The sequence below is a fragment of the Xyrauchen texanus genome, chromosome 4, assembly GCF_025860055.1.
Source record: "Xyrauchen texanus isolate HMW12.3.18 chromosome 4, RBS_HiC_50CHRs, whole genome shotgun sequence".
In the NCBI taxonomy this organism is placed as follows: Eukaryota; Metazoa; Chordata; class Actinopteri; order Cypriniformes; family Catostomidae; genus Xyrauchen; species Xyrauchen texanus.
The window spans coordinates 7,980,462-7,997,440 of NC_068279.1; the positions used below are offsets into that span (position 1 = coordinate 7,980,462).

At 40.6% G+C, this 16,979-nt stretch overlaps 1 protein-coding gene across 1 annotated transcript in view; it reads right to left on the reverse strand.

Annotated features, from left to right (window-relative positions):
• Window positions 1-528: 528 nt before the first annotated feature.
• The window catches only part of LOC127638547 (histone acetyltransferase KAT6A-like), a 64,277-nt gene continuing 47,826 nt past the window's right edge, over window positions 529-16,979 (reverse strand). The window contains 7 exon segments of the mRNA XM_052120121.1: window positions 529-6,004; window positions 6,608-6,860; window positions 7,115-7,786; window positions 7,902-8,085; window positions 11,447-11,678; window positions 11,793-11,886; window positions 12,471-12,632. Of these exon segments, the coding sequence (XP_051976081.1) occupies window positions 2,778-6,004; window positions 6,608-6,860; window positions 7,115-7,786; window positions 7,902-8,085; window positions 11,447-11,678; window positions 11,793-11,886; window positions 12,471-12,632 (4,824 nt within the window). The 3' untranslated portion in view covers window positions 529-2,777.

A 16,979-nucleotide genomic window follows, 5' to 3' on the forward strand; every position in this document is an offset into this window, starting at 1 on the left:
GCTACAAATAAGTCACAATAACAATTAAATAACATTTTTGTCCATTCAAAAATATTCAGTGACCAATATAGCCTCCCTTATTTTCATGAACTGCCATGAGTCCATGGAGTCTATCAGTTTTGTGATTTGTTCACGATCAACTTTTGCGGAGGCAGCAACCACACACTCCTAAATCCTGTTCAAAGAGGTGTATTGTCTTCCTCACTGTAAATCTCATGTTTGAGAATGGCCCACAAGTTCTCAATAGGATTTAAGTTTATGACTTTTCTACTTCAATAATTATTTTTTTAAATACCAAAAAATATATACATTTAAAAAATGTATTTGGTGTTTACTCTGGTTGCCTTTGTTTTATGTTATATCTCATTTGAAGATCTAGAACAATTTAGGATGACAAATACATAAAAACAGAAGAAATCAGGATGGGGCAAATACTTTTCCACAGCACTGTAAGGCAAAACATTTTAAATCCCTGAAAAGATGTACATGTAGTTAAAACATAAAACAAAAAATACAATAACAAATAAAATGGCTCAACATAATTTATTTTGTTTCATGTTATAATGTACAGTTCTTTGAAAGTACTTGCTAAGAAAAAAAGAAACAAATAAATGGAAATACATACAGGGACAAAACAGAGAGGAGTGGAAGGTGGACGCTTACGACCATCACCGAGCGCCCAAGCTTGGGTCTCTCTCTTTCTCCGGCTACCAAGCTCTCTCTTAGCTTACAACTCACCATGTACAATTACAAAGAATACAAAAAGGTAAGCAATATAAACAGACAGAAATATACTGAGCTCATTTTTACATGCCTCGTAGATGTAAGGAAGTTGTCCTATACACACAATAACCAAGAAAAACAAAAGAAAATAACGCTAAGTGACCTTTAGATATCTGATTTTCCTTTAGTTTTAAAATAGCATTAATATACTACACAAAGATAGAAAACTCTAGAGATGAGATGGAATGGAAAGGTTAAAGGCATCTTAAATTCACTAAAAGTTGTAATTTTTTTAGTTTTGAATTTCTTAATAATATTACCCCAAGAGTCGAGCTAAAAAATACGCATTGTTTTTTTTTTCCTGAAACAGAAGTGAAAAAAATGACAGTACCAATATCCATGTCAGAATTTTTCTTTTTTATATTTTAGAAAAAACATTTTCTCTACAATAAGTCTTCTAAAGTCAAAAAGAGTCAGCTTGTGTCATAAAAGAAAGCTGCCCAGTCTGATAAAATTCAGAAAAACAAAAGCACACAAATAATATAACGTCAGGTCTTTGAGAACGATTTCTCATTGACTAGGAATACTGGATCATTAAGAAATTCGCTGTCCATTGTCCTAAAACAGTAACCATTTCAGAACTTCATGCACTTTAACCTTTATCCCGGGTATGAGTGTGTTGGTCCATGTGTGCAATGCAGACACAGATCTACTTTTTATTTATACAACTTCTCCTCGTTGCTAACAGCTAATATCACACCCGCATGATTAGCTGGAGTTCGACGAGCACTACTTACTGGTGCCACAGTAAGGCCTACTTTAGAAGGAATCATAAACCTCATTTATATGCACAGTTACAATGCTAACAGCCATAGCGGACTGCTTTGTAGACGTTCCTGTGTGGTTACACCCTTTTTATCCTCCACATTATGTGTGTATGTTGCACTATGTAGAATGAAGTTAAAAACCTGCAATCTATGAGACTGCTGCGCCTTGTAGTGACATCTGTGGAGTGCTTGTGAAAGCACAGACTGCGCTGTGAACCAGGTAGTACCAGAATATTTACATTAACTAGATTCAAAAAAATTCTTCTCGGTCCAGTCTACTGTACGGAGAATGATAATTGGTCATTACTATTAGACATATACAACTCCAAATGACGCAGTCTTTTACCTCTGTTTTGGATTCTTTCCACTGTAAAGTTTAGATATGCAGGATTCCATACTGGGAAGACACCGATACCCATACTGGGAAGATACCTTGTGTGTCCAGACTAGAACCCCATTTCAAGTGCCTCCACGTAAGCACGTCAAGTGGCTTTAGAGCGGTGTATCTGAGCAAATGTATTTATGTGCAGGGTGAGTGTATGAGCGAGCGAGTATGAATCAGCCACGCACAAAGCACGAGAAGGTCAGACTCAAACACAAGCATTTCAACAGTCATTGAAAAATTAGAGAACATATTCAAAATAAAGTAAATAACAATAATATAATAAAAAAAGAAAAAATAAAGTCCATCTACAATTATTTTGTCTCTTTTTAGGTAAGGCTTCCTATATCAATTGAATGATTGTGTGCATGATTCAATGTATGTTCATTAACAGCTTGAATGTATTTGTTTCTCAGTTTGGAAGGTCCACTTCCCCTATAGCTGCTTTAATGCTTCGCTCCCTCTGTCTCATAGACAGAGTGACGGACCCTTTGGAGGAGCCAACCCTGTTGGTACACCAATGGCAGATAGGGGCAATCTGTGAGAGTACGACACTTGCCTCAATAAAGGTCCATTAGGTCATCTCCCATGATCATCCCAGATCATGTTTCATTTCCCAGCTCAGGTAATTGGGAAATGAACCTAAAGGAACAGAGCTTGACGACAACATTTTTAGAAAGGAAAATAAATTGTCGCAGTCTCTATGTCCTTGTCCTCCACCAAGCTCACTTGCCTTTTTGCCTTTAGGCACTGACTTTGCAGGGTGGATACAAATTAATAAAGTAGAGATGCAGTTCACTGAAAACATCTCTCAACTTTCTCTCCATCTACTTGTTCTCTAGTGCTCATCTGCTCATGTAAGGCGACTGTTTGGGGACGCCAGCGTAGCTGTGATGTGAGGGGCCCGTGTACATCATGTTACCATGGTGATTGGGCTGCATAGGCTGCTGTGGGTAGGCCTGCCCTCCCATCATGCCCATTTGCATCTGCATGGGATACTGGGCTGGCTGGTTCATATAGGGTGTGTTACTGTGGTACCCACTGTTCATCATAGGCTGCGGCATGCGATAACCAGCTGACATGGCAGCATTTAGTGGATTCATGTTCATAGAGTTGTAAGCAGCGGGTGTGGGCATGAGGTTGGGCATCATCCCACGCTGCACTGCTAGAGTGCGTGGGGAACCTTGCATGGTCACGGCACCAGAGCTGCGACTGTACAATTGCTGCTGGTGAGGGGAGCCAGCAGGAATTTGAGAGGCTTTGGACCGAATCGAAATGTGGCCTTTTACGGTGGCCATTTGGCCCTGCAATCGCTGTGTATGGGGTGGGGGAGGAAGTCCAATGTTAGGCCCTGTCATGTTGCACTGAATCAAGGGAGAGCCAAGGTTCATGGAGCCAGAACTCAAATTTGGAGATGGGGTCATAGTGGGCTGAGCCTGAGACAAGGATGGGTGTGGAGAGGATGCAAGTTGTGCCAACCCTGCATTGGACAGAGAAACACTTGTAGCGTATGACGTGACTGCTGCAGAATGCGAATAAGACATGGAGTGGGGGTCCATGATGGTGTTGGTAAGTTGCTGGAGTTTGGCTAAGCTAAAAGTGGCAGAGGGCTGGCCATAGGCTCCAGGACCAAAGTCCTGGCCCATGCGGTCATATAAAGTCCGCCCACCTCCTCCACTGCCAGCACTTTCAGGGATTTCCATGATCATGGGTGTGGAACCGAAGCCATTGCCCATGCTGCACTGTGAGAGTGCTTGCTGCTGAGGTGGAGGGGGTGGTGGAGCAGAGGGTGGAGGCTGCGGTTGGGAGTTTTGCTGTTGTTGAGGAGGCTGTGATACCTTCTTCTGCTGTTGCTGGCTGGCACTTGGTGGTCTTTCAATGACACATCCTTGTGGAGACTTTATATTACAACTTGGAGTGTTGGTAGAAGGGGGAGGCGGTGGTGGTGGAGGCTGTGGGACGCCACTACCACTGTTAGATCCAGGTCCGTTGGTAGGCCCAGGACCTGCTTGTTGAATAAGGCTACAGCTTCCCATGGCGATTTGAGGGCCAACCCCTGTGCTGGAGGAAGCCATTCCAGGAGTTGAGACAAAGGAGCAGCTATTGCCTTGCGAAGATGATGGTGTGACTGAACTAGAGGATGAAGATGACGAAGATGAGGAAGCAGCCACCACTGCTACTGCCGCAGACATGCCACCTCCATTACTTCCGTTTCCTCCTCCATTTCCACCACCGCCCATAGTTGAGTCATAACTACTTGGATTGTCATAGTTTTCTGTGGTGCTTTCAATGCTGCCCAGGTCACTAAAGCCACTGTCCACAACCTGCTGGGAATGATCAGAAACTGATGGAACATCCATCATGGGTGATGTCTCCATGTTTTGCAGCAAGGGAGCTGATAGAGAGCTGGGGTGCTCCGGGGTTATTTGGGTATACCCTCCACCTGTTCCCCCTCCAGTTCCTGTGGGACCAGACACTCCTGGTCCGGTCTCCATAGGACCAGGAGTCATTCCAGGGCTGTTGACTGAACGCACAGACTGGTTCGGTAATGTGGGTATTGCTGCGTTGGGCATGGGACTGTGCTGGGAAGCTCCACAGTCCTCCACTAAGGCTAATGTTTCCTCCTCTCCCTCACCGTGACTGTAGCTCTGGAGAGTGCGGCAGGCTGCCAGTGTCTCCTCACAGTCCTGGTAGGCTCCATGGGACTCTGACTCCTCCTCCTGCGCTTCGCCTTGCGTAAGTGACTGAACGGCCTGCACAGTTTCCAGATCCAGCTCACTACTGTGGTGATGCGTGTGTTGGTGGTGGCTTAGGTCATCTTTAAAATTGGGGTGCTGGTTTGAGTGCTCTGTGTCTATCAAGAGCACAGCCTTTTCCTCAACATTTAGAGGCTGCAAGTCCAGTGGTTCAGAGGGAGCTGTGATTGTGGTTACAGTCTCTACAGCTGCTGCAGCTGCTGCAGACTCCTCCTGTTCTCGTCGTCTCCGTTCATCCTGACTATCAAGGGGCCTAGTCTTAACCTCTTCCACTTCTTCCACATCCTCTTCCTCCCCCTCCTCCTGTTTGCTGACATAGTCATGGGCCATGTTCCCCTGCATGTCTACAAAACTTTCACTGCTTTGTGGTTCTTCTTTCACAGGTGGAGAGTGAGCTGGCGAAGATGGTTCCTCTTCTTCGTCATCCTCAAAGTCTTGACCTTTCCTCCTCTTACTGCTGCTGCCACTGTCACTTTTCTCTTCCATACAACCATCACCTTCATCATCTGCATCATGATCATCACTACGCCGGCTTCCTGAGCCTGGTGTCATTGCTGTTCTCCGACTAACCCTGTTATCACAATCTTCATCATCATGCTCTTCATCCTCTTCTGCATCTGCCATGTCTGTGTTAGCTCTTGGCTGAGGGACCTTGGTGCTGGAAGACTGTGAAATGGTACAAGGTGGTGGACGGCAAGTCTTCTCCACTAACCATGGTCTGTCTTCCTCGTCTTCCTCATCTGGTTCAGACACAGGAGGTGGTTTTGGTACAGGGGAAGGGAGGGTGGCATTTTTTGGGGGTCGGCCTCGTCTTTTGGGTTTGGATGGTTGTCTAAAGCTCTGAAGGAAATCCTCTTCTTCTTCTTCTTCATCTTCTTCTTCATCTGAGTCTTTCTGCTTCTCAGGATTGAGATCAACTGTTAAGGCTTTGGCTGTTTTCTTACAGGCCCTGTCCTCCGGTGTTGAATTATCTAATTGATGCTGAGAGAGCTGGTTCCGCTCAAACTCCTGTCTGGCTGCCTCCTCTTGGGCCCGCTGCAGGTAATAGCTGCGAGGTTTCCTGCCAGGTTTCAACTTGATCTTTGGTGGCGGTGGGTCCTCTACAGATGGAACTGCAAAACTGGAGTCAACTGTCTGACTGACTCCACTACCAGGCTTCCTCCCTGGACGTTTCTTCCAGTGCAATGGCTTGCGACTCTTGCCCTTAGGCCAGCCTTTCTTCTTTTTTACTGGGACCTCAGGAACCTCAGTTGTTGTGGTTTCTGAAGGTTCAGGCCTTCTCAGGCCTGCAACTGGCTTCAGCACAGGAGTGGGATCTAGACAAAAAGAGAGAAAACCATTCTTTAAGCAAATTTTTGTAATTGGAAAAGCATAATTAAATAATCAGAAACATTATTTACATTATTTTAACTATTAGTTGCATAGTTTTGTTCATGTTTTTCCAGTACATGGACATGCATCAAGTGTCCTTATTTTTGTTTTTGATGTCTTCCTACTGAAGACTTAAACGTTTAACGTTAATTTTGCTGCTACATTATCCAGTATACTATTTAACAATATAGTGTTTCTTCATAAGCTATACATTTATATTGAAATAATGTGTAGTTAGAGGTTTGTGTGTCTTTACATATTAAAGAGAACTCCCAATTAGTTCCACACAATAATGTAAAGATATTCTAAACTGATTATGCAAAAACACAACACTGGTATCGGATCGGGATAGTCCGATACTGAGATTTCTGATATTGGAATCTGAAGAGAAAAAGTGGTATTGGTGCATCCCTAGACAGAATAATCATTAGATAACACAATTGCAAAAACAGTCATTAGTTACCAATAATAGGCCAAATTTAGCAGTTCTTTGTATATCTGGAAAGTACAACCATTCAAATTTAGACTAAATTCTTAGTCTTACTAACCATCATCCTCCGATTCAGTCAGATTGCTTCTGCTGATGCCCTTGGGGGCAGGTCCCATGTGTTTGCGGGCAGCTGTGTAGCGTCGGAGAGGGTTGCCAAATGGAGTTTCCTCTTCTAGTCTGGGCATGGGCCTCTCAGAATCTGAATCCACAAATGGCTCATCCAGAACCTCTGTGGTTTCCGAGATGGTCTCTGTCACTACACTGCTGTGGGGGTGGCTGCGCTGACGAGCACGCCGCTTTCGTAAGGGCTTCTGAGACAACAAAAAGAGGAAAGCAAAAGAAAATCTACAATCAGAATTATCCACAGCAGAATTGAACAGCCCAGAACTTCTGATGTTATTCTCAATAATGTAACAATCCCCACATTTTTAGACTAATATATATATATATATATATATATATAAAAAGAAAACTATATCAGGCAAAGAATTGTCTTTTTCAATTATCAACAAACCATGGGACTTAAAGCTCAGAGAAAATTTAATTTGCACTTTTCTGCAAATACCTTGCATTTAAGCCCTAATGTGGGCTTTGAGAGGACAGGTGGCGAACGAGTCCTTGACTCTTCCTCATCATCCTCATCTTCACTGCTCTCATTGAAAAAGGCTTGTCGGACTGGAGCGGGTTCACTCAGCCTTGTGGTGTGTAGCAACGATGGTGGGCCATCTTCAGGACCATCACTGAGCCTGCGTTTTGGGCCACGCTTCTGTGGAGGCCGCCCTCTGCTGCGTGGGAGAGCAACTGCAGGATGTCTGGGATCCTCCAAAGGACAGGTTGATGTGGAGTCAGACTCATTTTCTAAGGCCAGGGTTGGTGATGATCTTGTGACCTTATTAATGTCAGTTATATCCTCTTCCTCCTCCTCCTCCTCCTCATCTTCATCTTCATCCTCTGGCGGCCTTACTTTGCGAGGCCGTCCAGGCCCTGGGCGTGGTGCATCCTTCACTTTGCCCCATAACCAGTTTTTGGGAGGGCGTCCAGGTCCCCTACGTTCCCCATTAGTCGGAAGAAAAAGGGAAGGCCGTTCAGGACTGAGTACACTGTTGCAAACAGAAGAGGGTGGAGGAGATCTTTGGCTCTTGGGGAATGTAGGGAAGCTTTTTTTCTCTTCCTCCTTTTCCCGTTCTCCTGGCACATGCCAAGAGAGTGGAGAGTGAGGCTTTTGGCTGTGTTTAATCTATATAACAAATAAATTAAAAAGAACAGAATTTAAATTTCAGCATGTCTTTAAACATGTCCATTGTGTTGTATACTTCATTTACTGAACATTGAGTAAACGTTAAGATACTTACAACTTTGTTAGTTTCACCCTCTCCTTCCTCATCGTTATCCCCTTCTCCCTCAGATACCACTGTGTTGCTGACGATAACAGGAGTCCAGCGCAAGCAGTCTGGTTCAACTTCAAGTAGACGAGGTTTGGCCTTTAGTCGGGCCATGTGAGTGCCCACCAGTTTCTCTCTTCGCAGAACAACCACCCTGTAACAAGAGGAAGAATCTAAGTCACCAGCACTATATTCAAGCAACCTACCTGACTACAAATATTAAAGGGATACATCACCCAAAATTAAAATTCTCTTGTCATTTACTCACCATCATGCCATCCCAGATGTGTATGACTTTCTTCTGCTTAACTAAAACATTTTTAGATGAATATTTCAGCTCTGTAGGTCCACACAATGCAATGAATCATGGCCAGAACTCTGAAAGTCCAAATATTAAATGAAAGCATCATATAAGTATTCCATATGACTCCAGTGGTTTTATCCATGCTTTCTGAAGCAATCCATTCGGTTTTGGGTGAGAACAGATTTTGTTATTCCTTTTTCCCTATAAATCTTGACAGCTGTTTCCTTGGATATCATAATTTCAAGCTTGATTGCACTTCCTATAGCGTTCTGTGCATATGCCAAGCACTAGAGAGTGTAATAGAGCTTAAAATCATGATTGTACCTAGAGACCGCAAATGGCAAAATGTACAGTGAAAAAACAAATATATTTTGGTTTGTTCTCATCCATAACCGATTGGATCGCTTCAAAACATTGATTAAAACACTGGATTACTTTTATTATTCCTTTGCGACATTTGGACCTTCAGAGGGCTAGGCCATCATTCACTTGCATTGAATGGACCCACAGATCGGAAATATATTTGTATTCTGTAGAAGAAAAAAAGTCATACACATCTGGGATGGCATACGGGTGAGTAAATGATAACATAATTTGTATTTTTGGGTGAACTATTTCTTTAAAAAATAATGTTAAAAAGAAAATAGGTTTATAATGCTTGTATTTATGTTGAGCAAAACTGTTACAGTAACATGTGCAATTGCTGTCAGTTACATGTTTCTGACATGCTATCCTGATATATAGAACAAATTCCAAATAAATATGCTGCAACTGGCTGTGTCCCTCTTTTAAACTTTCAGCCTCAGTTTACATCAAAGATGACATCGCACTCGGACTGCAAATATTCAGTTACTTTGTAAAGAATCCCAGATTAGCCCTGTTTTACCTAAAACACTTGTTTGTTCATAGTGTATGAATTCTTTGGGGTGACCCCATCAACCCACATCATGCTTGAATGTTCCTGTAGCTTAACTGGTAAAGCATGGCCCAAGTGATGCCAAGGTCTTGGGTTTGACTCCCAGGGAACACATATACGACCTTATACAAATGCTTATCTTGAATGCACAAGTCGATTTAGATCAGGGGTTTTCAAAGTCTTAACCGTAAGACACATGAAGACACATCAACCCGATATCATGTTGAACTCCTAATAATGGACATGTCGGGATTTTGTTCCACATATTTTCATTTTCTATGTATATGCCGCCACATGAGTTCTCCGGAATTATTTCTGCCTCTATATAACAGGTTTACAGAGGCATTTTATGTGTATGAATTAATACAGGCAGAGCTATATGGCTTTATGATATATTTTAGATTACTGTCTGAGAAAAAAAAAACATTGCAAAAGGCAATCAGAGAAAACACCCTCTCTACGAACGTGTTGGTGACAGGAATACTCAAAGCCAAAGATACCAGAGCTGTCTTGACCATGAGCTGGCATACCCTGCACTCTCTTTTTTTAGGGTCACCTGTAACTGGTTTTAACCATGTATACATTTTCTCCCATTCTTTACTTTACGAACAAAGACACCCTTTCTTCTCGGGAGCTCCAGATATCAATTTATCTGTTGCAGTTTTTTTCTTTCTCTCCAGTGGTTTCCCACTCTGGCAAGAAAAACGGCTGCGCATGTTCAGTGTTTTACAGTGATTTTGTAATTTAAAGGACGATGAAATTAAATTATGCTGAAATAATATAGACAAAATTGAAATGCGGGACACTGCTTATGTGTGGCGCAAAATGCGGGACAGGTGGTCAACCGTGTGTAACCGGAGTGCTTCAAAAATGCATAAATGTAAGATTACGCTGGGTGCACATGTAGTTCATGGCATCTAACAATTTTTTCGTCTGCAACAGTTTACTACATCAATCCACTGTCTGTCAGACACCCCACTACAAAGAGTCAGCAACAGACTCCATAAAAATCCTGTCCAAAACACCTCACAAATAAACCTTTAGACTATGCATAATAACAAGAACATTGCTAACAGCAGTCAATTTAAAGTCCTATAATGACTTAATTTGACATTTATTTTTAAATGCAGTGAATTTGTACACAAGCAATGCTTTGAAAAGTTGCATCTTAAATTGTCGTCATTATTTAAAGTTTACTCGCTGATTAGCAACTGTTCGAAAATGCACCACACGCTGTCAGCATGCATACATATTTAAAAAGTTGCATAATTTAATGTTTCACTTTAAAATCACCACAGCTAAAATATTCAACTTAATAGTTTGTTGTTGGACAACTAGTGGAGCATCTTGTACCATTTGTAGGATGTGTATCTTTCTATGATCATCTGTCTGCATGGTTCACATCAGTCATCTTCAGGGAGTCCTTTAAATGCTCCCTAACAGCCGATTGAAATAGTTTTTTTAGTGGATATGAGTCTGTAGATCTAAATCCTCTGTTTTATTTTGGAGTTTGTGCGTAGTAGCCCAGTTTCATGTGAATTGTCCGCAACACCTGGCTAAGCACCATGTGGATACCGTGCGTAACCAAAGTAACATTTAGGCTTACAAAATCTTGTAAAAACTCTATTATATATTATGGTGGATTCTAAATTCTTATGGTTAAATTAACCATTACCTTTTTAATCTGGGTTAATTGTAAAACCGCATAATCGCGGCATCCCAAGAGCGAACATGACACATTTTGATCGCGCACATGCACTCTCTGAGGAAGAGCAGGAATAGTTTTGCGCAACAGCGAAGCAAAAATCTGCATGCGAACGTATTATAATGCAATAGAGATACGGTCTATTAAGCTGGAACGTGGTCTGTAAAGCTATCAATTTTAATTTTTCTTCACAATACATTTTTATCACTCTCCACACCTCCTCTGACATGCTCTGGCACCACCTTGGGGAGGGGCACCTCTCAGTGTGAAAACCTTGGGTTTAGATAAAACCGTGTTCCAAAGGCTTAAATGTAAATTAATTTCCTTTAGTGTCTCCATAGTACTCGTCAAACCTATCATAATCAGCCACCTCTGACAAGTGTGCCAACATTCTAAAGACTAAGTAATGTGTACATTCAATGTTAAAATGTTTTATATTCAAACATATGAAAATTAAGCAGAAATAGCTGTAAAATGTTGCAGTGAGAATAAAATGATTGTTCTCTGTGCCTGAACGTACAGATAATGTATGACACTTATGATGTTTATAATGACATCTGAAACTGGATATTAAAGTGAGTGTCTCTTACTGGTCTCCCCTCTGTTCCAGCATGTTGAGATTAAGCAGGGTGGCTGTGATATCTTGAGGACAAATTCCAGTGACTTTGCTGAGTCTGCGGATGGTAAGCTGTCTGTCTCTGATCTCATGCAGGCACTCCAGCACTACACTTCGCCAGTATGCCACGTAGGACAGCCGGCCCAAGTCTGACAAAGGCTTCTCCGGTGAGCCCGGCTGGCCTTCCCTCTTGGACAGCAAATAACCTGCAAAAAGCCACAACAGTTAATCTTCTTTATGATGACATGTTAACAATATTTAAAATGTTTCCTTTATTAAGTGACTGAGGGGATCTAGGAAAGATAATGTGTAGGGCTTACTGAAGTCAATGAGGAATCGCCCATAGCCCTTGCGCTGATATTGTGGAAGAATCATGATGCATGATACGTTGTACTTCTGTTGACAATGCTTCTCCTGAAAAAATTAATAAGGAAAAAAAAAGTAATAAAAAGTTAAATAACAAACAAGTATATATCCATGTGTCTCTCAAAATATTTGCCAGGTATGTTCTTAAGCAGTGTTAAAAATGAATGTACGAAGATACAAATAAACATTGCTATACAATACAATAGTTACTGTTTTTATTTTTTTGCACTTTATACATTTTTGTAAATATAGCCGATAATTCTTTATACTGCTCCCACAACTCACCTTCCAAATAACCTGAATTGTTTATGAAATTACTCATTAGCTGTAAACGTCCTCATGACTTATTTTAACACGTGCATAATCAATCATAAAGTAAACAGACCATCAACCATAAACATGTCACAAATGTTTCCCGGATGGAGATGAAGCCTAATCCTTATATAAAAGGGATTTTCAAAAGACTAGGTACAGAGAAACCTATAAGTAATCTTTAAAAACTAGGACATTTGTGTATAATAAAGACTGAAATCAGTTGACTCAGCAGAAGTATCAACTATCAAAGCCCCCAAATCATCTCACTTGAGTGGATGTAAAAGTAAATCAAATTTTAAAAACAAATATTTGCTCACCTTTGAAAAGTATCCAACGAGATGGCAACCTTTATCGTCATTCTGTGTGAGCACATAGAAAAGAAAGGGCTCCACATCGTAGTATAGTGTCTTATGGTCCAGGAAGAGCTTGGCCAGCAGGCACAAATTCTGACAGTATATTGTGCTGACATTTCCATCCACCTGAATCAGAGGGAAGACATTTTTTAAGCCTTTGTGGACATGTAGTTTAAGTTGAGGTACACGCTGACTTATTAATCTTCTGTATAAATTGTACAGTATAAAACAGACTTGATTGTTATCCTTTCCAAAAAAAATCTCTTCATTTTCATATGAATGGGTAAATACATTATATATTAAATAAAAATATATAGTTAAGTGAGAAAATGTGCTCACTTAACCATTCACAGCAACAGAAATTTTGACCAGGGGTGCACAAAGAGCATGCCACTGTGTGTGTGTGTGTGTGTGTGTGTGTGTGTGTGTGTGTGTGTATGTATGTATGTATGTATGTATATATATATATATATATATATATATATATATATATATATATATATATGTGTGTGTGTGTGTATGTGTATACATACATATACACACACATATATACACACACGTGTATATACACACATATATTTATTTATAAGTGTATATACACACACACATATTTATATTATATATATATATTTATATTAAGTACCAATTTCTTTCCATAAGAGCAAAACCTCCTGAAATATCAACAAAACTAGTTTTAACTTTGTTCAATGTGCCTGATGGAGTACTGAGAAATGAAAACTACCATCATAGAAGCAATATGGATCCTAACTGTTTAAATTATTAACCCCCATAATATTAATAAACAGGGCTCAATGCGAAGGATTTTTTGTACTGGCCTGGTTGGGCCAGTGCTTCAGATTTTACTGGCCCCACCAAAATCTTTGCTGGCCCTGAAGGGGATTATGTGTTTTTGTTCACTTGTTTAGTCATGCCATCATGTGAATCCCTGAGAGAGGAGACTTGCTACTAAATTGGTTGTAACAGTGTAACATAAAGTAGGTAGATATGCCTAATCTATGAAATAAGAATGTGGATATAAACAAAATCAGACAACCCAAACAAAACCAACACTAACTGATATACAAATCACAGAAACACCTGTAAGGTCCAGAAATGAGACATGTAGCATGTGTTTTATGAGGATGAAATGAAGTAGACTGTTTTAAATATTCATCTTCAACCTGCAGCTGAACAGCTCTGATTATAACCTAATAGTGGTTTTGCTTCTTTTCATATCAAACGGCATTATCAAGTCGAATTAATGTTACGTTTTGAATCCACCTAATTAAATGTATACTTGCATTTTGGATACTGAGCGGCTCGTGATTTCCAGGCACATGAATAATAATTTCCAGGCACATATAATCACCTGCTACATGTCTCATTTCTGGACCTTACAGGTGTTTTTGTGATTTGTATATCAGTCAGTATAATCAGGTTTAACAAAGTTTATTAATGTCTCATTCTGCACTTCATCTCTAAAGGCAAATTAATGACAGAAATGTATTTTCTTTTTTTTTTTTTTACAGTGGGAATAAAACTTGTGCTCTTTCCCTTTATGACAGTGCATGCATGTTAAACAGACTACGCTGCACGGAGAGAGAGATGATGATGAGACGCATGCATGGAGAGATGTGGATTTTCAGTCCTTTAGAAAGAAACTGTTGATTTCTTGTGTTCCAATGTGTGGATTACTACTTTTCACCAACCAAAATGTGGGGATTTCGCGCACTATCAACACGGAATGTGCGGAGACAGGCCTACAGGTCTGTCAAGAAGAGATGCTTAAATGAGAACACTAGTGTACTATTTATGAAGGCTATATCTTTAACACCAAGTATATCTGCTGACTCTGTTGATTTTCTCCTTGATTCTTTTAACTCAAAAGTTAAAAGTGTAATTGATGATATTGCTCCTGTGAAAGTCAGGAAGAAGAGTGGCAGACAAAAAGCACCTTGGTGAAACTCAACAGCAGTGCAAAATATGAAAAGACAATGCAGAAAAGCAGAGCGCATGTGGCGGAAGACAAAACTTGTAGTCCATTATAACATCTACAAAGACAGCATCCAAGCTTTTAAAATGGAACTAGGCAAAGCTAGACAGACTTTCTTCTCGAATATTATAAACAGCAACTTAAACAACACACGCACTCTTTTTGCGACTGTAGAGACTGACAAACACCGCAAGCCAGATTCCCAGTGAAATGCTCTCAGACAGCAAGTGCAGTGAGTTTGCTTCTTTCTTCTCTGAAAAAATCAATAATATCAGAAAGGTGATCAGCACATCCTTGAGTTGTGCTGGGGTCAGACAAATCAAACCACAACCTGAGAAAGTAGTTACTATGTCTGATTTCAAAGAAATTGATGGCAAAATTTTGGAAGAAACCGTACAGCACCTTAAAACATCAACCTGCGCCCTTGATGCACTTCCCACATCTTTTTTCAAAAGTGTGTTCAACTGTTTAGAAGCAGATCTCCTATAAGTGATAAACTCTTCAATTCTCTCTGGGAGTTTTCCAAACTCCCTGAAAACTGCAGTTGTCAAGCCCCTCTTGAAAAAGAGCAATCTGGATAAGACCATATTAAGCATCTATAGACCAATCTCAAATCTTCCTTTCATAGGCAAGATCATTGAAAAAGTTGTCTAAAATCAGCTGAACAAATTCTTGAACTCAAATGGATACTTTGACAATTTTCAATCCGGTTTCCGACCGCATCACAGCACAGAGACAGCACTCATAAAGATAATAAACGATATTCGCTTAAATACTGATACAGGCAAATTATCAGTACTGGTACTACTAGACCTCAGTGCTGCATTTGACACTGTTGATCACAACACACTTCTTGACAGGCTGGAAAACTGGGTGGGGCTTTCTGGGATGGTCCTAAAATGGTTCAAGTCATACTTAGAAGGGAGAGGTTATTATGCAAGTATAGGAGACCATAAGTCTGAGTGGACGTCCATGACATGCGGAGTCCCTCAAGGCTCAATTCTTGCGCCACTCCTGTTCAACCTGTACGTGCTCCCAATGAGCCAAATAATGAAAAAGAACCAAATTGCTTACCACAGCTATGCAGACGACACACAGATCCACTTCACCTAACGATTACAGCCCCATTGACTACCTGTGCCAATGCATTGATGAATTAAACAGTTGGATGTGCCAAAACTTTGTGTAACTGTTCTCGGTAAAAACCGTACCATACGGTTCACCACCCACGATTCATCTAAAGTTTTATGACACAAACTATGTTTGGTGAAGAAAACAAAGTGTCAAATAGACAGGAACAGTTGTAACCTCCGCTAATGCACCTTTGTGGCTCAGTAAATGGATGAACTCTGCCTGTTTCACATGGGTCAACTTTCTACAGAGAATCTGTCCTATTAACGGTTAGTATGTTAAATCAGTTTATGACGTCACTTTTCTGCATGCATTAGTGTGAAGTTGAAAATGGCAAGTGGAGAAAACAAGCCGTTAAAGCCCCATGCGTCATTCAAGTCTCCTGTCTGGGAACATTTTCTTTTTGTAATCAATTACAACAGCAATGGTCAAAAAACACTTAAAATAACAGGCACTTTTTGCAGATGTAGTAATACATCAATATGTGATTAGCTATTTATACCGATGTCGCCCGGGGATAGAGCGTGCGGCAAGCACAGAGCCGCAGGTGAGACTGAAACTGCACACACTCCCTTCCGTTTTTAAGCAGGCACACAGAGCTAATTCGGACAGAAATTAAACGACAAGTAAAGTGCTTGGGGTGTTCATTGCCAAAGTTATGTTGCCCTACTTTGTTGATGAAGATGTGGGATTTCGTGTATAATAATACTTGTGTTGTGTTACGACATCCCTTCTTGCATACATTTTAACAATAAGGATTTTCCTTCTATAGTGATGTACAGCTTGAATATATGTTGAGTTGAGTCTGAAATGCACTTTATGTTGATGCATGTAGCATAAATGCAGGTTCTAACTAAAAAAAGAAAATGCCAATTAAACTTTTTAACTTAAGGACCATAACGAAACTAAACCATGGTTTTACATTTACATTTATGCATTTGGCAGATGCTTTTATCCAAAGCGACTTACAGAGCCCTTATTACAGGGACAATCCTCCTGGAGCAGCCTGGATTTAAGTGCCTTGCTCAAGGACACAATGGTGGTGGCTGTGGGGATCAAACCAGCAACCTTCTGATTACCAGTTATGTGTTTAGCCCACTACACCACCACCATGTAATAACCATGTCTGCTGTCACCATGGTTTTCGTAGCAAAAATAATTGTTTTGATACAATTAACCATGGTTTTACAACGGTATAGTTTCCATACAGTAACCATGATTTTACCATAGTATTGCAACCATGACAGTAACTATGTTAATTTTGTGGTTACTGTGATTTTACTACAAATACCATGGTTAAACTATGATTTCTGTAGTACAACCAAGGTGATTTGAAGTGTTTGTTACAG